The sequence below is a fragment of the Coregonus clupeaformis genome, chromosome 23 (assembly GCF_020615455.1).
Source record: "Coregonus clupeaformis isolate EN_2021a chromosome 23, ASM2061545v1, whole genome shotgun sequence".
Classification (NCBI taxonomy): Eukaryota; Metazoa; Chordata; class Actinopteri; order Salmoniformes; family Salmonidae; genus Coregonus; species Coregonus clupeaformis.
Genome location: NC_059214.1, coordinates 40,734,085 through 40,755,880, shown reverse-complemented (window position 1 = coordinate 40,755,880; position 21,796 = coordinate 40,734,085). Strand labels below are relative to the sequence as shown.

The 21,796-nt window shown below is 41.4% G+C and overlaps 1 protein-coding gene across 3 annotated transcripts in view; it reads left to right on the top strand.

The window, feature by feature from the left end:
* Positions 1–1,505: 1,505 nt before the first annotated feature.
* Positions 1,506–21,796, top strand: part of LOC121536945 (WD repeat and FYVE domain-containing protein 2) — an 86,475-nt gene continuing 66,184 nt past the window's right edge. For all 3 annotated transcript variants that reach the window (XR_005994929.2, XM_041844614.2, XM_041844615.1), the window contains exons 1-3: positions 1,506–2,285; positions 21,067–21,134; positions 21,397–21,470. Coding sequence is in view for 2 of the 3 variants with exons in the window: in XM_041844614.2 (XP_041700548.1) it covers positions 2,086–2,285; positions 21,067–21,134; positions 21,397–21,470 (342 nt within the window). In the remaining variant the exon portion in view is untranslated. The remainder of the gene's footprint in view (positions 2,286–21,066; positions 21,135–21,396; positions 21,471–21,796) is intronic.

Below are 21,796 nucleotides of genomic sequence, written 5' to 3'. Positions count from 1 at the left end.
ATTATCGCGCGAGTCCACGTTTACTTCGATATGATGGTTATTATATTAATATTTACGCATAAAGGCGTTTTCACCACCATTTGTCGCATAATTAATTTCACCATGTGGAATTAACAAATTATCTGTTGGCATTTATTGTACAAAAACTACCTGTTTCCATCACAGCTGTCATGATTTTCTTTATATAGGGTATGACTACACACATAAAAACTGGATGGAAACATGGTTTCTGGTGGGAAAATTCGATTTTTTTTTATTTTTATGTGGAGTTTAGAATATTCACATGAAAATCTATCGCCAATTGGATGGAAACCTAGCTACAGTTAGTAAAGTTTTTTCTCTACAACCCATGTAGCCTATTCCATATGTGTATTGCATTGGGAGCAATGGAGGGGGCAGAGTACGGAGTGCTAATGGATATATGTATGACACAGTCCACGGTCCCCTTCAAAAGCGAAACATATTTGGTTAGTAGAGATCCATACTGAGTATTTTCCACCCCACTTTAGCTGGGATAGGTAGTAAGGTTTTTTCTCTACAGCCCAATATGTATTCCATATACAGTATTGCATTGGGGGCAATGGAGGGGGCGGAGTAAAAAGCCGCAGCAGGCCTTTTCACAGGCCCCCTAAAAAACGAAACATATGTCTTTGTAAAAAAATAAAAAATGTATAGTTTTAAAAACATATTTGGTTAGAACTAGAGACCATACTGAGTATGTTCCACCCCACTTTAGCTGAGACAGGTAGTCAAGTTTTTTTTGTCTAGAGTCATGTATTCCATATAGGTTACATTGTATTGCATTGGGGGCAATGGAGGGGGCGGAGTACGAAGTGCTGCTGGATATGTACGACACAGTCCCCCTTTTTTTTGTTAGTAGAGACCTTACTGAATAATTTCCACCCCACTTTAGCTGAGACAGGTGTTTCCTCTACAGCCCAATATTATCAACATACCAGTCTCAACACTGCATCTTTCATTATTGGTCTTAAAAAGTGGCTATTGATTAAAACGCTATATTGATATTGTAATGTGATGAAATGCTGGATTTAATTTGAAGGTTTCGTCATTACCATACGAAAGTGATGTTATCATTTGCACATAATTTTCTAATTTCAATGGGATAATACATGCTGTATAGTGTGTAGGGTGTTATGCAATGAACTGCAGCTGCTGTAGCCTAATTGATTCAGAAATGTTGACTTTGAATGTAATATGTCATTGCTTTGACCATGGCAGTTAGCCTGCCTCTGTTAGTGCCTACAAAAAGACGCCATTAATATTGTTCCCTATTTAACATTTTTTTTGCAGAACTGTTTAAATAGTAAGAACGCTGAATATTACATAACTGATGTGATTTCATCAGTATGTGCTCATTTTTATCATGTTTATCATTTGCACATACAGTAACAAGTAAATAATTAATAATATTGCAACTTCCGGCAGCCTAGCCATTCTATTTCTTTCGCGCATATCTATAGTGAGAACATGGTCGTCGTTGGTGAATGTCCTGTCAGCTGACTAGCAGCATCTTTGGCTGTTACAACACACAGGTTGCTGTGTTCAAAGTGCTCCTAGCTTGCTAGCTACTACAACCTCGAACACCTATGCGGCTCGACTAGGGTGTTATGTTACGTAGAGCCAAAACTGGCGAAGGAGCTATATACTTCCCGCATGGCATTTCCCAATAGGCTTTGAAACGTCATATGTCATTGCTTTGACCAACGAGCCATGGCGGAGTGAGCCTGCCTCGGTTAGTGCCTACAAAAATACGTCATTAATATTGCTCTCTATTTAGCATAACTGTTTACATAGTAAGAATGCTGAATATCACATAACTGATGTGATTTCATCAGTATGTGGTCATTAATATAATTTGTTACATTTGCATATACAGTAACAATTAAAACATTAATAATATTGCAATTTACGGCAGCCTAGCCGTTCTAGTTTTTTTCCGTGCACATCTATGGTGCGAACAGGGGCGTCGTAGGTGAATATCCTGTCAGCTGACTAGCAGCATCTTTGGCTGTTACAACACACGGGTCGCTGTGTTCAAACTGCTTCTAGCTTGATAGCTACTACATGCCAGAATGCCTATGCGGCTCGACTAGGGTGTTATGTTACGGAGAGCTATATACCTGCGGCATGGCGGCAGAAATACAACCCAAACCACAGACTCGGACGCCTGTTCTGCTCAACAAAATCGAGGCTTCCCAAGATGTTGTGAACACTGCCGTTATAATTCCAAAGGAGGACGGGGTGATCAGCGTCTCTGAGGACAGGTAGGATGATACTGCTTTACGATGCCGTTTATGAGACCATGTTGTCAAATATATGACTAGCTATCGTTATAATATTATATGCATTTTGCACAATTTCTATGCAAACATGTAGATACTGGCACTATAAGATCCCTATCGCTAAGTGGCTTTTCCCTCAGAACAGACCGCTCGGTCATTGCTCGAGTTGATTTATGTAACGTTAACTGACTAAACTCAACTACATGGTGCAGAGACAAGGCTGTGTGGAACTCAGTTCCAACTACATCGATTCGCCCAAGGTCAATACTTAAAAAATATATAAATTATTAAAGATCAAATCAAATGTTATTTGTTACATGTGCCGAATACAACAGGTGTAGGCCTTACGGTGAGACGCTTACTTACAAGCCCTTAACCAACAATGCAGTTCAAGAAATAGAGTTAAAGTAAAAAAATTAAATACAAAGTAACACAATAAAATAACATAAGGAGGCTATATACAGGGGGTACCGGTACCGAGTCAATGTGCAGGGGTACAGGTTAGTCGAGGTAATTTGTACATGTAGGTAGGGGTAAAGTGACTATGTATAGATAATAAACAGCGAGTAGCAACAGTGACTTGGGTGACTGGAGTCTTTGACAATTTTTTGGGCCTTCCTCTGACACTGCCTAGTATATAGGTCCTGGATGGCAGGAAGCTTGGGCCCTCTGTAGCGCCTTAGTCGGATGCCGAGCAGTTGCCATACCAGGCAGTGATGCAACCGGTCAGGAGGATGCTATTGATGATGCAGCTGTATAACTTTTTGAGGATCTGGGGACCCATGCCAAATCTTTTCAGTCTCCTGAGGGGGAAAAGGTGTTGTTGTGCCCTCTTCACGACTTTCTTGGTGTGTTTGGACTATTATAGTTTGTTGGTGATGTGGACACCAAGGAGCTTGAAACTCTTGACCTGCTCCACATGTGAATGGGGGTGTGTTCGGCCCTCCTTTTCCTGTAGTCCTCGATCATCTCCTTTGTCTTGCTCACGTTGAGGGAGAGGTTGTTGTCCTGGCACCACACTGGCAGGTCTCTGACCTCCTCCCTATAGGCTGTCTCATCGTTGTCGGTGATCAGGCCTACCACCGTTGTGTCGTCAGAAAACTTAATGATGGGGTTGGAGTTGTGCTTGGCCACGCAGTCATGGGTGAAAAGGGAGTACAGGAGGGGACTAATCACGCACTCCTTAGGGGCCCCCGTGTTGAGGATCACTGTGGCAGATGTGTTGTTGCCTACCCTTACCACCTGGGGGCGGCCCGTCAGGAAGTCCAGGATCCAGTTGCAGAGGGAGGTGTTTAGTCCCAGGATCCTTAGATTAGTGATGAGCTTTGTGGGCACTATTGTGTTGAACGCTGAGCTGTAGTCAATGAACAGCATTCTCACATAGGTTTTCCTTTTGTCCAGGTGGGAAAGGGCAGTGTGGAGTGCGATTGAGATTGCGTCATCTGTGGATCTGTTGGGGCGGAATGCAAATTGGAGTGGGTCTAGGTTTTCCAGGATGATGGTGTTGTGATCCATGACCAGCCTTTCAAAGCACTTCATGGCTACCGACGTGAGTGCTACGGGGTGGTAGTCATTTAGGCAGGTTATTTTCGCTTTCTTGGGCAAAGGGACTATGGTGGTCTGCTTGAAACATGTAGGTATTACCGACTCGGTCAGGGAGAGGTTGAAAATGTCAGTGAAGACACTTGCCATTTGGTCCGCGCATTCTCTGAGGACATGTCCTTGTAGTCCGGTTGGCCCCGCGCCCTTGTGAAGATTGACCTGTTTAACCTCTTATGGATCTGACCCTTTTTTTCAATTTTCGCCTAAAATGACATACCCAAATCTAACTGCCTGTAGCTCAGGACCTGAAGCAAGCATATGTATATTATTACATTTTAGTCATTTTAGCAGAAGCTCTTATCCAGAGCGACTTACAGTTAGTGAGTGCATACATTTTCATACTGGCCCCCCGTGGGAATCGAACCCACAACCCTGGCGTTGCAAACGCCATGCTCTACCAACTGAGCTACACGGGACTATTATTGATAGTTTTAAAGGAAACACTTGGAAATATGTGGAATGTGAAATTAATGTAGGCAAATAGAACACATTAGATCTGGTGAAAGATAATACAAACAAAAAGCATGCATTTTCTATTTATTATTTTGTTCCATTGTCTTTGAAATGCAAGAGAAAGTCCACAATATAATATTGCAGTTTAGGTGCAATTTAGATTTTGGCCACTAGATGGCAGCACTGTGTGTGCAAAGTTTCAGATTGATCCAGTGAAGCATGTCAATACTGGACAATTTTGTATCAGGTCTGCCAAAATATGCCTAATTGATACGTTTTCAAGCACATACAGTTGAAGTCTGAAGTTCACATACACTTAGGTTGGAGTCATTAAAACTAGTTTTTCAACCACTCCACAAATTTATTGTTAACAAACTATAGTTTTGGCAAGTCGGTTAGGACATCTACTTTGAGCATGACACAAGTAATTTTTCCAACAATTGTTAACAGACAGATTATTTCACTTATAATTCACTATCACAATTCCAATGGGTTTTACATACACTAAGTTGACTGTGCCTTTAAACAGCTTGGAAAATTCCGGTAAATGATGTCATGGCTTTAGAAGCTTCTGATAGGCTAATTGTAATCATTTGAGTCAATTGGAGGTGTACCTGTGGATGTATTTCAAGGCCTACCTTCAAGTGCCTCTTTGCTTGACATCATGGGAAAATAGAAATAAATCAGACAATACCTCAGAAAAAGAATTGTAGACCTCCACAAGTCTGGTTCATCCTTGGGAGCAATTTCCAAACGCCTGAAGGTACCACGTTCATCTGTACAAACAATAGTGTGCATGTATAAACCCCATGGGACCACGCAGCCATCATACCGCTCAGGAAGGAGACACGTTCTGTCTCAGCAAGGAAGAAGCCACTGCTCCAAAACCGCCATAAAAAAGCCAGACTACGGTTTGCAAAGATCGTACTTTTTGGAGAAATGTCCTCTGGTGTGATTAAACAAAAATATAACTGTTTGGCCATAATGACCATCGTTATGTTTGGAGGAAAAAGGGGGATGCGTGCAAGCCGAAGAACACCATCCCAACCGTGAAGCACAAGGGTGGCAGCATCATGCTGTGGTGGTGCTTTGCTGCAGGAGGGACTGGTGCACTTCACAAAATAGATGGCATCATGAGGAAGGAAAATGATGTGGATATATTGAAGCAACATCTCAAGACATCAGTCAGGAAGTTAAAGCTTGGTCGCAAATGGTTTTCCAAATGGACAATGACCCCAAGCATACTTCCAAAGTTGTGGCAAAATGGCTTAAGGACAACAAAGTCAAGGTATTGGAGTGGCCATCACAAAGCCCTGACCTCAATCCTATAGAAAACCTGTGGGCAGAACTGAAAAAGCATGTGCGAGCAAGGAGGCCTACAAACCTGACTCAGTTACACCAGCTCTGTCAGGAGGATTGGGCCAAAATTCACCCAATTTATTGTGGGAAGCTTGTGGAAGTCTACCCAACATGTTTGACCCAAGTTAAACAATTTAAAGGCAATGCTACCAAATACTAATTGAGTGTATGTAAACTTCTGACCCACTGGGAATGTGATGAAAGAAATAAAAGCTGAAATAAATCATTCTCTCTACTATTATTCTGACATTTCACATTCTTAAAATAAAGTGGTGATCCTAACTGACCTAAAATAGGGAATATTTACTGGGATTAAATGTCAGGAACTGTGAAAAACAGAGTTTAAATATATTTGGCTAAGGTGTATGTAAACTTCCGACTTCAACTGTAATTATAGAGGACATACATTTTGTATTACCATATCATTTCTGTAAGTTTACACACTCCCACGAATGTCATACATGATGGATCAATAGCTTATACACTAACTTTCACACATCTAGATGGCCGGGTGGGTGTGGAGCCAGAGACAGCAGGGGTTCAAACTGTAGAACCCAGTTCCTACATTTGAATATAAACATTGATTTTATCAAACAAAACTATGCAACATTTGATCTCTGGGACCCTTAGGATGACAAATCAGAGCAAGATTACTGATTTGTATGTACATTATTTACCTTCAGAGGTGAATGTATCAAACCAGTTGCCGTGATAAGTTTTCTGTTGTTGTGCACTCTCCTCAAACAATAGCATGGTATTTTTCACTGTAATAGCTACTGTAAATTGGACAGTGCAGTTAGATTAACAAGAATTTAAGCTTTCTGCCCATATAAGACATGTCTATGTCCTGGAATGTTTGCTGTTATTTACAACAGTCATGCTAATCACATTAGCGCATGTCAGCTCAACCGTCCTGTATACTGGACACCGATCCCATAGAGGTTAAAGGTCTTGCTCACATCAGCTACTGAGAGCGTGATCACACAGTCGTCCGGAGCAGCTGGTGCTCTCATGCATGCTTCAGTGTTGCTTTCCTCGAAGCGAGCATGAAAGGCATTCAGCCCGTCTGGTAGGCTCGCGTCACTGGACAGCTCGCAGCTGGGTTTCCCTTTGTATTCTGTAATATTTTGCAAGCCCTACCACATCCGACGAGTGTCAGAGCCGGTGTAGTAGGATTAAATCTTAGTCCTGTGTTGACGCTTTGCCTGTTTTATGGTTCTTCTGAGGGCATAGCGGTATTTCTTAAAAGCGTCCGGATTAGCAGCTCTAGCCTTTAGCTCTGATGTTGCCTGTAATACATGGATTCTCGTTGGGATATGCACGTACGGTCACTGTGGGGACGTCGTCGTCGATGCACTTATTAATGAAGCCGGTGACTGAGGTGGTATAGTCCTCAATGCCATTAGATGAATCCCGGAACATATTCCAGTCTGTGCTAGCAAAACAGTCCTGTAGCGTAGCATCCACGTCATCTGACCACTTCCGTATTGAGCGAGTCACTGGTACTTCCTGCTTTAGTTTTTGCTTGTAAGCAGGAATCAGGAGGATAGAATTATGGTCACATTTGCCAAATGGAGGGTGAGGGAGAGCTTTGTATGCGTCTCTGTGTGTGGAGGAAAGGTGGGCTAAAGTTTTTTCCCCTCTGGTTGCACATGTGACATGCTGATAGAAATGAGGTAAAGCGGATTTAAGTTTGCCTGCATAAACGCTTACCTTGTACCTACAGTCGTGGTCAAAAGTTTTGAGAATGACACAAATATTAATTTTCACAAAGTCTGCTGCCTCAGTTTTTATGATGGCAATTTGCATATACTCCAGAATATTATTAAGAGTGATCAGATGAATTGCAATTAATTGCAAAGTCCCTCTTTGCCATGAAAATGAACTTAATCCCCAAAAACATTTCCACTGCATTTCAGCCCTGCCACAAAAATACCAGCTGACATCATGTCAGTGATTCTCTCGTTAACACAGGTGAGAGTGTTGACGAGGACAAGGCTCGACATCACTCTGTCATGCTGATTGAGTTAGAATAACAGACTGGAAGCTTTAAAAGGAGGGTGGTGCTTGAAATCATTGTTCTTCCTCTGTTAACCATGGTACCTGCAAGGAAACACGTGCCGTCATCATTGCTTTGCACAAAAACGGCTTCACAGGCAAGGATATTGCTGCTAGTAAGATTGCACCTAAATCAACCATTTGTCGGATCATCAAGAACTTCAAGGAGAGAGGTTCAATTGTTGTGAAGAAGGCTTCAGGGCGCCCAAGAATTTCCAGCAAGCGCCAGGACCGTCTCCTAAAGTTGATTCAGCTGTGGGATTGGGGCACTACCAGTGCAGAGCTTGCTCAGATTGTTTGGGGCATCCGGAAAAAAGCTTGTCCAGAGAAGACAAGGTGAGCGCTACCAACAGTAAAGCATCCTGAGACCATTCATGTGTTGGGTTGCTTCTCAGCCAAGGGAGTGGGCTCACTCACAATGTTGCCTAAGAAGACAGCCATGAATAAAGAATGGTACCAACACATCCTCCGAGAGCAACTTCTCCCAACCTTCCAAGAACAGTTTGGTGACGACCAAGGCCTTTTCCAGCATGATGGAGCACCTTGCCATAAGGCAAAAGTGATAACTAAGTGGCTCGGGGAACAAAACATTGACATTTTGGGTCCATGGCCAGGAAACTCCCCAGACCTTAATCCCATTGAATTTGTGGTCGATCCTCAAGCAGCGGGTGGACAAACAAAACCCCACAAATTCTGACAAACTCCAAGCATTGATTATGCAAGAATGAGCTGCCATCAGTCAGGATGTGGCCCAGAAGTTAATTGACAGCATGCCAGGGCGGATTGCAGAGGTCTTGAAAAAGAAGGGTCAACACTGCAAATATTGACTCTTTGCATAAATGTAATGTAATTGTCAATAAAAGCCTTTGACACTTATGGAATGCTTGTAATTATACTTCAGTATACAGTGAGGGGAAAAAAGTATTTGATCCCCTGCTGATTTTGCATATTTGCCCACTGACAAAGAAATGATCAGTCTATACTTTTAATGGTAGGTTTATTTGATCAGTGAGAGACAGAATAACAACAAAAATCCAGAAAAACGCATGTCAAAAATGTTATAAATTGATTTTCATTTTAATGAGGAAATAAGTATTTGACCCCCTCTCAATCAGAAAGATTTCTGGCTCCCAGGTGTCTTTTATACAGGTAACGAGCTGAGATTAGGAGCACACTCTTAAAGGGAGTGCTCCTAATCTCAGTTTGTTACCTGTATAAAAGACACCTGTCCACAGAAGCAATCAATCAATCAGATTCCAAACTCTCCACCATGGCCAAGACCAAAGAGCTCTCCGAGGATGTCAGGGACAAGATTGTAGACCTACACAAGGCTGGAATGGGCTACAAGACCATCGCCAAGCAGCTTGGTGAGAAGGTGACAACAGTTGGTGTGATTATTCGCAAATGGAAGAAACACAAAATAACTGTCAATCTCCCTCGGCCTGGGGCTCCATGCAAGATCTCACCTCGTGGAGTTGCAATGATCATGAGAACGGTGAGGAATCAGCCCAGAACTACACGGGAGGATCTTGTCAATGATCTCAAGGCAGCTGGGACCATAGACACCAAGAAAACAATTGTAACACACTACACCGTGAAGGACTGAAATCCTGCAGCGCCCGCAATGTCCCCCTGCTCAAGAAAGCACATATACATGCCCGTCTGAAGTTTGCCAATGAACATCTGAATGATTCAGAGGAGAACTGGGTGAAAGTGTTGTGGTCAGATGAGACCAAAATGGAGCTCTTTGGCATCAACTCAACTCGCCATGTTTGGAGGAGGAGGAATGCTGCCTATTACCCCAAGAACACCATCCCCACCGTCAAACATGGAGGTGGAAACATTATGCTTTGGGGATGTTTTTCTGCTAAAGGGACAGGACAACCTCACCGCATCAAAGGGACGATGGATGGGGCCATGTACCGTCAAATCTTGGGTGAGAACCTCCTTCCCTCAGCCAGGGCATTGAAAATGGGTCGTGGATGGGTATTCCAGCATGACAATGACCCAAAACACACGGCCAAGGCAATAAAGGAGTGGGTCAAGAAGAAGCACATTAAGGTCCTGGAATGGCCTAGCCAGTCTCCAGACCTTAATCCCATAGAAAATCTGTGGAGGGAGCTGAAGGTTCGAGTTGCCAAATGTCAGCCTCGAAACCTTAATGACTTGGAGAAGATTTGCAAAGAGGAGTGGGACAAAATCCCTCCTGAGATGTGTGCAAACCTGGTGGCCAACTACAAGAAACGTCTGACCTCTGTGATTGCCAACAAGGGTTTTGCCACCAAGTACTAAGTCATGTTTTGCAGAGGGGTCAAATACTTATTTCCCTCATTGAAATGCAAATCAATTAATAACATTTTTGACATGCGTTTTTCTGGATTCTTTTGTTGTTATTCTGTCTCTCACTGTTCAAATAAACCTACCATTAAAATTATAGACTGATCATTTCTTTGTCAGTGGGCAAACGTACAAAATCAGCAGGGGATCAAATACTTTTTTCCCTCACTGTAGCATAGTAACATCTGACAAAAATATCTAAAAACACTGAAGCAGCAAACTTTGTGAAGACCAATCCTTGTCATTCTCAAAACTTTTGACCACGACTGTATGTTTGTCCTCTGTAGTTGGGTGGCGGGGGGTAAAATAAACATTGCTTGAACTGAGCATACCAAATGATACAACAGACCCTCAGAATCATAGTACACGTTGTTCATGTCTGTAAGCCTACTATTGCTGAGATTCTACAATTTGTTTGTCTGAATTCTGGTTCAAAAGGTCACTAGGGAAAGTGTTTTCCAAAAATGACACCGATGGACTCAGATTAACAAACAGAAACTGAAATATCTCAAGATATGAATGTCCTATCAAAATGACATTCAGGGTTATATAATGAGCATGTTAAAATGAAATAGTTACGCACATATTTCATGTTTTACACAATAAATCGTTGACATTCATTGACAAATTAGTATTTTTCCACCGAAGTTATTTATTTTGACCTAATGCAATTAATCACACACATATGCTACTGAACTAACCAGATGTATACTTTTAGGGCTTTAGTGTGCTTATAACAGCAACTCTTATGTAATTCGACTCAACATACTCATTATTTTTCTCCTGCTCACAAACCTTTGAGCTAGAGACACCAAACAAACATTACAGACTACTTCAGACTAGATTACCTGACAAAATATTTTTGATACTGTTTCTACTTTTTAAACCATAGCAATATATGCATACAATTCAATGCATTCCAAAGGCCATAGACTTTCAATGGGGAAATTTCCATTCCAACTCCTCCCACACCTTCTATGCTAGACTCACTAGACGTACCCCTCCCTTAGGCTACACAAAGTGTGTGTGTGTGTGTGGTGGCAGCCAACCTTCCTGAGCTACTCTAGCAAAGGTGAGATTGTAAGTGTTCATAAATGTGTGCACAACAAACCGCTTTCCAAACATAGATTCTTGGTTGGGCCTTTTTTTTTTGGCAGCAAAGATAAAATATTTCATACAGTAGGTGCATATCTTAAGTGCAAAAAAAAAACATGCCTATTAATATCAAACTAAAACAGAATGAGCATCTGTGCTTTTCAGACAACATTAAACTGTGTGTGTACTTACATTATATACAGACTAATTTGTCAGAAGAGGTGTAGAAGATGCCATCCAGACAAGCAAGATATCTGTCAAGTTTGAATGTCACGTGCACAAGCACAGTGAAATGCCTTTCTTGCAATCTGTAAACCCAACAATGCAGTAATCAATAACAATGGGGAGAATATTAAACAACGTAGAATGAGCATCTGTAATGTCACACAACAACCAATAATGTGTGTGTGTATATGTGTATATATATATATACAGTGGGGGAAACAAGTATTTGATACACTGCCGATTTTGCAGGTTTTCCTACTTACAAAGCATGTAGAGGTCTGTAATTTTTATCATACAGTGGGGAAAAAAAGTATTTAGTCAGCCACCAATTGTGCCAGTTCTCACACTTAAAAAGATGAGAGAGGCCTGTAATTTTCATCATAGGTACACGTCAATTATGACAGACAAAATGAGAAAAGAAAATCCAGAAAATCACATTGTAGGATTTTTAATGAATTTATTTGCAAATTATGGTGGAAAATAAGTATTTGGTCAATAACAAAAGTTTCTCAATACTTTGTTATATACCCTTTGTTGGCAATGACACAGGTCAAACGTTTTCTGTAAGTCTTCACAAGGTTTTCACACACTGTTGCTGGTATTTTGGCCCATTCCTCCATGCAGATCTCCTCTAGAGCAGTGATGTTTTGGGGCTGTCGCTGGGCAACACAGACTTTCAACTCCCTCCAAATATTTTCTATGGGGTTGAGATCTGGAGACTGGCTAGGCCACTCCAGGACCTTGAAATGCTTCTTACGAAGCCACTCCTTCGTTGCCCGGGCGGTGTGTTTGGGATCATTGTCATGCTGAAAGACCCAGCCACGTTTCATCTTCAATGCCCTTGCTGATGGAAGGAGGTTTTCACTCAAAATCTCACGATACATGGCCCCATTCATTATTTCCTTTACACGGATCAGTCGTCCTGGTCACTTTGCAGAAAAACAGCCCCAAAGCATGATGTTTAAATCCCTATGCTTCACAGTAGGTATGGTGTTCTTTGGATGCAACTCAGCATTCTTTATCCTCCAAACACGACGAGTTGAGTTTTTACCAAAAAGTTCTATTTTGGTTTCATCTGACCATATGACATTCTCCCAATCCTCTTCTGGATCATCCAAATGCACTCTAGCAAACTTCAGACGGGCCTGGACATGTACTGGCTTAAGCAGGGGGACACGTCTTGCACTGCAGGATTTGAGTCCCTGGTGGCGTAGTGTGTTACTGATGGTAGGCTTGTTACTTTGGTCCCAGCTCTCTGCAGGTCATTCACTAGGTCCCCCCGTGTGGTTCTGGGATTTTTGCTCACCGTTCTTGTGATCATTTTGACCCCACAGGGTGAGATCTTGCGTGGAGTCCCAGATCTAGGGAGATTATCAGTGGTCTTGTATGTCTTCCATTTCCTAATAATTGCTCCCACAGTTGATTTCTTCAAACCAAGCTGCTTACCTATTGCAGATTCAGTCTTCCCAGCCTGGTGCAGGTCTACAATTTTGTTTCTGGTGTCCTTTGACAGCTCTTTGGTCTTGGCCATAGTGGAGTTTGGAGTGTGACTGTTTGAGGTTGTGGGCAGGTGTCTTTTATACTGATAACAAGTTCAAACAGGTGCCATTAATACAGGTAACGAGTGGAGGACAGAGAAGCCTCTTAAAGAAGAAGTTACAGGTCTGTGAGAGCCAGAAATCTTGCTTGTTTGTAGGTGACCAAATACTTATTTTCCACCATAATTTGCTAATAAATTCATAAAAAATCCTACAATGTGATTTTCTGGATTTTTTTTCCTCAATTTGTCTGTCATAGTTGACGTGTACCTATGATGAAAATTACAGGCCTCTCTCATCTTTTTAAGTGGGAGAACTTGCACAATTGGTGGCTGACTAAATACTTTTTTTCCCCACTGTATGTACACTTCAACTGTGAGAGACGGAATCTAAAACAAAAATCCAGAAAATCACATTGTATGATTTTTAAGTAATTAATTTGCATTTTATTGCATGACATAAGTATTTGATCACCTACCAACCAGTAAGAATTCCGGCTCTCACAGACCTGTTCGTTTTTCTTTAAGAAGCCCTCCTGTTCTCCACTCATTACCTGTATTAACTGCACCTGTTTGAACTTGTTACCTGTATAAAAGACACCTGTCAACACACTCAATCAAACAGACTCCAACCTCTCCACAATGGCCAAGACCAGAAAGCTGTGTAAGGACATCAGGGATAAAATTGTAGACCTGCACAAGGCTGGGATGGGCTACAGGACAATAGGCAAGCAGCTTGGTGAGAAGGCAACAACTGTTTGCGCAATAATTAGAAAATGGAAGAAGTTCAAGATGACGGTCAATCACCCTCGGTCTGGGGCTCCATGCAAGATCTCACCTCGTGAGGCATCAATGATCATGAGGAATGTAAGGGATCAGCCCAGAACTACACGGCAGGACCTGGTCAATGACCTGAAGAGAGCTGGGACCACAGTCTCAAAGAAAACCATTAGTAACACACTACGCTGTCATGGATTAAAATCCTGCAGCGCACGCAAGGTCCCCCTGCTCAAGCCAGCGCATGTCCAGGCCCGTCTGAAGTTTGCCAATGACCATCTGGATGATCCAGAGGAGGAATGGGAGAAGGTCATGTGGTCTGATGAGACAAAAATATAGCTTTTTGGTCTAAACTCCACTCGCCGTGTTTGGAGGAAGAAGAAGGATGAGTACAACCCCAAGAACACCATCCCAACCGTGAAGCATGGAGGTGGAAACATCATTCTTTGGGGATACTTTTCTGCAAAGGGGACAGGACGACTGCACCGTATTGAGGGAAGAATGGATAGGGCCATGTATTGTGAGATCTTGGCCAACAACCTCCTTCCCTCAGTAAGGGCATTGAAGATGGGTCGTGGCTGGGTCTTCCAGCATGACAACGACCCAAAACACACAGCCAGGGCAACTAAGGAGTGGCTCCGTAAGAAGCATCTCAAGGTCCTGGAGTGGCCTAGCCAGTCTCCAGACCTGAACCCAATAGAAAATCTTTGGAGGGAGCTGAAAGTCCGTATTGCCCAGTGACAGCCCCGAAACCTGAAGGATCTGGAGAAGGTCTGTATGGAGGAGTGGGCCAAAATCCCTGCTGCAGTGTGTGCAAACCTGGTCAAGACCTACAGGAAACGTATGATCTCTGTAATTGCAAACAAAGGTTTCTGTACCAAATATTAAGTTCTGCTTTTCTGATGTATCAAATACTTATGTCATGCAATAAAATGCAAATTAATTACTTAAAAATCATACATTGTGATTTTCTGGATTTTTGTTTTAGATTCCATTTCTCACAGTTGAAGTGTACCTATGATAAAAATGACAGACCTCTACATGCTTTGTAAGTAGGAAAACCTGCAAAATCGGCAGTGTATCAAATACTTGTTCTCCACACTGTATGTAGAGATGTCTTCATTTTTTTCCAGAGCTGTATATACATACAGTTTAAGTCGGAAGTTTACATACACCTTAGCCAAATAAATTTAAACTCAGTTTTTCACAATTCCTGACATTTAATCCTAGTAAAAATTCCCTGTTTTAGGTCAGTTAGGATCACCACTTTATTTTAAGAATGTGAAATGTCAGAATAATAGTAGAGAGAATGATTTATTTCAGCTTTTATTTCTTTCATCACATTCCCAGTGGGTCAGAAGTTTACATACACTCAATTAGTATTTGGTAGCATTGCCTTTAAATTGTTTAACTTGGGTCAAACGTTTCGGGTAGCCTTCCACAAGCTTCCCACAATAAGTTGGGTGAATTTTTGCCCATTCCTCCTGACAGAGCTGGTGTAGCTGAGTCAGGTTTGTAGGCCTCCTTGCTCAGACACGCCTTTTCAGTTCTGCCCACAAATGTTCTATAGAATTGAGGTCAGGGCTTTGTGATGGCCACTCCAATACCTTGACATTGTTGTCCTTAAGCCATTTTACCACAACTTTGGAAGTATGCTTGGGGTCATTGGCCATTTGGAAGACCATTTGCGACCAAGCTTTAACTTCCTGACTGATGTCTTCAGATGGTGCTTCAATATATCCACATAATTTTCCTTCCTCTGGGTTTTCTATGGCGGTTTTGGAGCAGTGGCTTCTTCCTTGCTGAGCGGCCTTTCAGGTTATGTCGATATAGGACTCGTTTTACTGTGGATATAGATAATTTTGTACCTGTTTCCTCCAGCATCTTCACAAGGTCCTTTGCTGTTGTTCTGGGATTGATTTGCATGTTTCGCACCAAAGTATGTTCATCTCTAGGAGACAGAACGCGTCTCCTTCCTGAGCGGTATGACGGCTGCGTGGTCCCATGGTGTTTATACTTGCGTACTATTGTTTGTACAGATGAACGTGGTACCTTCAGGCGTTTGGAAATTGCTCCCAACCGTGAAGCACGGGGGTGGCAGCATCATGCTGTGGGGGTACTTTGCTGCAGGAGGGACTGGTGCACTTCACAAAATAGATGGCATCATGAGGAAGGAAAATTATATGGATATATCGAAGCAACATCTCAAGACATCAGTCAATAAGTTAAAGCTTGGTCGCAAATGGGTCTTCCAAATGGTCAATGACCCCAAGCATACTTCCAAAGTTGTGGGAAAATTGCTTAAGGACAACAATGTCAAGGTATTGGAGTGGCCATCTCTAAGCCCTGACCTCAATCCTATAGAAAATTTGTGGGCAGAACTGAAAAAGCGTGTGCGAGCAAGGAGGCATACAAACCTGACTCAGTTACACCAGCTCTGTCAGGAGGAATGGCCAAAGATTCACCCAACTTATTGTGGGAAGCTTGTGGAAGGCTACCCGAAACGTTTGACCCAAGTTAAACCATTTAAAGGCAATGCTACCAAATACTAATTGAGTGTATATAAACTTCTGACCCACTGGGAATGTGATGAAATAAATAAAAGCTGAAATAAATCATACCAATATTCTGACATTTCACATTCTTAAAATAAAGTGGTGATCCTAACTGACCTAAAACAGGGAATTTTTACTAGGATTAAATGTCAGGAATTGTGAAAAACTGAGTTTAAATGTATTTGGCTAAGGTGTATGTAAACTTCCGACTTCAACTGTATATATTATATACACTACCGGTCAAAAGTTTTTGAACACCTATTCATTTAAGGGTTTTTCTTTATTTTCTACTTCGTAGAAAATAGTGAGACATCAAAACTATGAAATAACACATATGGAATCCTGTAGTAACCAAAAAAAGTGTTAAACAAATCAAAATATATTTTATATTTGAGATTCTTCAAAGTAGCCACCTTTTGCCTTTGACAGCTTTGCATACTCTTGGCATTTTCTCAACCAGCTTCATGAAGTAGTCACCTGGAATGCATTTCAATTAACAGGTGTGCCTTCTTAAAAGTTAATTTGTGGAATTTTTTTCCTTCTTAATCCGTTTGAGCCAGTCAGTTGTGTTGTGACAAGGCAGGGGTGGTATACAGAAGATAGCCCTATTTGGTAAAAGACCAAGTCCATATTATGGCAAGAGGAGCTCAAATAAGCAAAGAGATATGACAGTCCATCAATATTTCCCCTAATGTTATTAGCCTAACACCTCTTTCTCTATTGTTGCTTCATTCCTTCCTCGCTTTCAACAGTTAAATGAAATAAGTTTCGTTGTCCTTATCTTCATCATTCTAATGGCATCCTTGAATAATATTGGATTAGTATTAGATGCAGAATGCTTTCACTTCTCTTCACGAAGATTGAATGGTTATGGGTCTGAATAAATAACTGCTATAGCCTATTGGCTGCTGTATGTAAAATTCTGCAAAAAAGAGCTTGCATCTCTCTTCTAATAGTATATTGGTATAAGAAATGTAAAAAAAAAAAAAGATGTCCAGCAAGCTATTCTAGTCTAGCTGTTCCTGCATTGGACACCAAGAGCTAAGGAGTGTTTTTTAAGGAGAGGCCAGCAGAGCACAGGTGGTTGCGTATTGCGCAAGAGACAGGCTATAAGTTAGAAGCATATAATACATAACCCATCATTAATTAGCTCAATATAAGGCTAATACTGCATTTAATTTATTACCTGAAAGAGGTAGGCTAGGATATATACAGTGCATTCGGAAAGTATTCAGACCCCTTGACTTTTTCCACTTTTTGTTATGTTACAGCCTTATTCTAAAATGGATTAAATTGTTTTTTCCTCTCATCAATCTACACACAATACCCCATAATGACGAAGCAAAAACTGGTTTTTTGAATTTTTTGCAAATGTATATACAGTACCAGTCAAAAGTTTAGACACACCTACTCATTCAAGGGTTTATCTTTATTTTGTACTATTTTTTACATTGTAGAATAATAGTGAAGACATCAAAACTATGAAATAACACATATGGAATCATGTTGTAACCAAAGTAGTGTTAAACAAATCAAAATATATTTTCTATTTGAGATTCTTCAAAGTAGCCACCCTTTTGCCTTTGACAGCTTTGCATACTCTTGGAATTCTCTCAACCAGCTTCATGAGGTAGTCACCTGGAATGCATTTCAATTAACAGGTGTGCCTTGTTAAAAGTTAATTTGTGGAATTTCTTTCCTTCTTAATCCGTTTGAGCCAGTCAGTTGTGTTGTGACAAGGTAGCGGGGTATACAGAAGATAGCCCTATTTGGTAAAAGACCAAGTCCATATTATGGCAAGAACAGCTCAAATAAGCAAAGAGAAAAGACAGTCCGTCATTACTTTGACAGTCCTTCTCAAATAGTGGGGCGCGCCCCCCTGTGACCCCGGGGAACATGCTTTTTTTTGCCGCAGGGAGTAGGGTTTTTTTGCACCGAACGAGCACACAGCACAGAGCAGGAGATATGAAGTGCAGGTAACAAACCCTTAAGAGACACCATTGAAAAATATTTAACAGGGATGAAAAGAAAGGCGGAGAGAGACGGAGATAATGAGACAAACGTAAGTCTCCCGAAAGCTAAGACGAGGAAATATGACGAAGCGTATGTAGCGCTTGGCTTCACTGTGACTACGGTGGGAGACGAGGAAAGACCGGTATGTTTACTGTGTCTAAAAATGTTGGCAGCGGACAGCATGAAGCCAAATAAATTAAGGCGTCACTTAGACATTACACCCCAATCATGCTGATAAGCCGCTTGAGTTTTTTCAGCGAAAACGTGCCGAATATTGCCAATAATCGTCCCGCTTTGTGAATGCTACTTCAGTAAACCAGCGAGCACTGTTAGCATCATATAAGGTGGTGTACCAAATTGCTCAGTGCAACAAAAAAAACACTCCATAGCAGAGGAGCTGATACTGCCTGCAGCATTAGACATGGTCTCTGTCATGCTGGATGACGCAAGTGCTGCAAAAATAAAAACTATCCCTCTGTCCAATGACACTGTCGCCAGACGTATAAATGACATTGCTAACGATCTTAAAGAACAGCTGGTAGATAAACTCAAAGACAAACGTTTTGCCTTACAGTTCGATGAAGCAACTGACAGCAACAAAGACTGTTTGTTTATCGCTTATGTAAGTTTTGACATGACAAACTCCCTGTGTGAGGATCTACTTTTTTGTAATTATGTCAGAGACAGAGCCACAGCTGAAGAGCTATTCAAAATGCTGGAGTGCTTCCTGACTGAGAATGGGCTAAAGTGGGAGAACTGCATTGGTGTTTGCAGTGATGGTGCACAGACCATGGCAGGGATGAGAAAAGGACTTTGGGCACTCATCAAGAAGGCCTCACCTAATGCTGAGTGGACACACTGTGTTATACACAGAGAAGCACTGGCATCAATGCACCTTTCCTCTGAATTAAGTGAGGTTGTGACTGACATTGTAGGTCAATTTTATAAAGACCAGACCACTAAAAACAAGAGTCTTCTCTGCTATCTGTGAGGAGATGGGAGCTGAACATCAAGCTGTGCTGTTTCACAGTGAAGCAAGGTGGCTGTCATGAGGAAAAGTCTTGTCCTGAGTTTTTGAGCTCAGAGAGCAGATAAGAATGTTTTCGGAGCAGGAGCACAAGTATGACCTTGCAGAAATATTTAGTGACGAGAACTTCCTGGCAAAACTGGCCTACCTGAGTGACATATTTGGAAAGCTAAATGAACTAAATCTACAGCTTCAAGGGAAAGATAAACACCTCCCTCAGGTCACAGACAAGATCAGCTCTTTCACTCGAAAGCTTGCAATGTGGGGCAGGCGACTTGATGAAGGAAATACTGATTCATTCGAGAACCTGCATGAATTTGTTGACACTACTGACTATGATGCCACCTCAGTGATTCCATATATTAAGGAGCATATTTCATCACTGATGGGATTCATTAAAAAGTACTTCCCTGAAAACAGTTCCCAATATGACTGGGTGAGAGATCCTTTCAATGCACCAGCTCCAACTGGTTTCAGCTCTGCAGAGGAGGACCAGTTCATTGATATGACGTCTGACTCCACATTGAGACTGAGGTTCACATCACAGACACAAAGTGAATTCTGGAGTGTAGAGAGGCAGTATCCACTCTTAGGGCATACTTCTTCCTCTTGCAACATATTATCTTTGTGAGACTGGCTTCTCTGCTGTTGCTGCACTGAAGACCAAGTACAGGTCCCAGCTAAACATTGAGCAGGAGCTGAGAGTTGCAGTATCATGCTTCAAACCCCGCTTCGAAAAGCTGTGCACTGCAAAACGTGCTCATTGTAGCCATTAATCCTGACTTCCTCATTTTGATAAAAAAAAATCAGCAGAAATTGTTTTATTCATTTTTGTTTTATAGGTCAGTGTTTCATATATTGTGCTCTTGAGTTAATGTTGCTGATCAATTTGAATTGATTATTTATTGATTATATTTTATTTTATTTTTCAGTATCAAATGGTCAAAAAATGTTTACAGTTTAAATAAGGCTGGAATAATATTTTTTTTTTCAGGCAAATAGATGCACTTTAAGTATTTTCTGTTACATGCTAAAAAACAATGTTAATAAAGTTATTTCTTTCTTTTTTCTTTTTTTGTTTTCTTTAATGTTAATAAGGATACAATGTTATGCAGAGGTGTACTTATAACAATTTATAGACAAATGATACTATTTACAGTCGTGGCGGAGAGTTGGGGGGCGCGAAATGTTTACTTCCTAGGGGGGGGCGTAACAGAAAATAATTGAGAAGCACTGCTTTAAGACATGAAGGTCCGTCAATATGGAACATTTCAAGAACTTTAAACGTTTCTTCAAGTGCAGTCGTAAAAACCATCAAGCGCTATGATGAAACTGTCTCTCATGAGGACCGCCACAGGAATGGAAGACCCAGAGTTACTTCTGCTGCAGAGGATAAGTTCATTAGAGTTACCAGCCTCAGAAATTGCAGCCCAAATAAATGCTTCACAAAGTTCTAGTCACAGAAACATCTCAACATCATTTTTTTCAAACTCAAGGTGCCATGTTATAGCTGACACCTCATTCTTTCAGCAGACATCTTTTGAATCTTAATTCAGAGCAGATATTTAAGAGTTTTTGGAAAACATGGTCGCATAAAAACCTGAGGGAGATTTTACTGTAATTCCGTTACCAAAGTTTGCAACTGCACAGGGGGGGAATAGTGCCTACAGCAGTTTGATAGTCCCGACCCATACATAACCCAGAATGTCCTTATTTGACCCGCAGGACGATCCGGATATGGCTGAAGAGAGACAGTGGCCAGTACTGGCCCAGCATATACCACACTATGCCAGGTGAGTACTCATCTCTCGTTAGCTACTTATGCATGCATGGAGTTAAGCATCTAGGCCAAGCAACTCCATTGGCCTCATTTTGTGAGCAGTCGTCAGCTATTCTGTCTGTATGGAATCTGTTTTAGCATCTGTTCCAGTTTTAATAAAGTAAACAACCAGTTAGGCTATATTTCATTTTAACATCCTGCTGGGTGCCTTGTTGCCTCCACACACTTATATACACGCACAATTGTCTTAGACTTGTCATTCCTTTCTTTCGTAGCTTCTTGCTCCTGTATGTCCTTTAATCCAGAGACCAGGAGGCTGTCTGTGGGAATGGAAAATGGAACCATCTCTGTAAGTGACAATTTCTGTTGTCTAACTTACACTCCTCATGTATTGGCGTCACATACAGTGCATTCGGAAAGTATCCACATTTTGTTACATTACAGCCTTATTCTAAAATTGATTAATTAGTTTTCCCCCCTCATCAATCTACACACAATACCCCATTATGACAAAGCAAAAACAGGTTTTTAGAAAAAATAAAAAGAAGAAATACTGAAATATCACCGTTACATAATTATTCAGACCCTTTACTCAGTACTTTGTTGAAGCACCTTTGGCAGCGATTACAGCCTCAAGTCTTCTTGGGTATGACGCTACAAGCTTGGCACACCTGT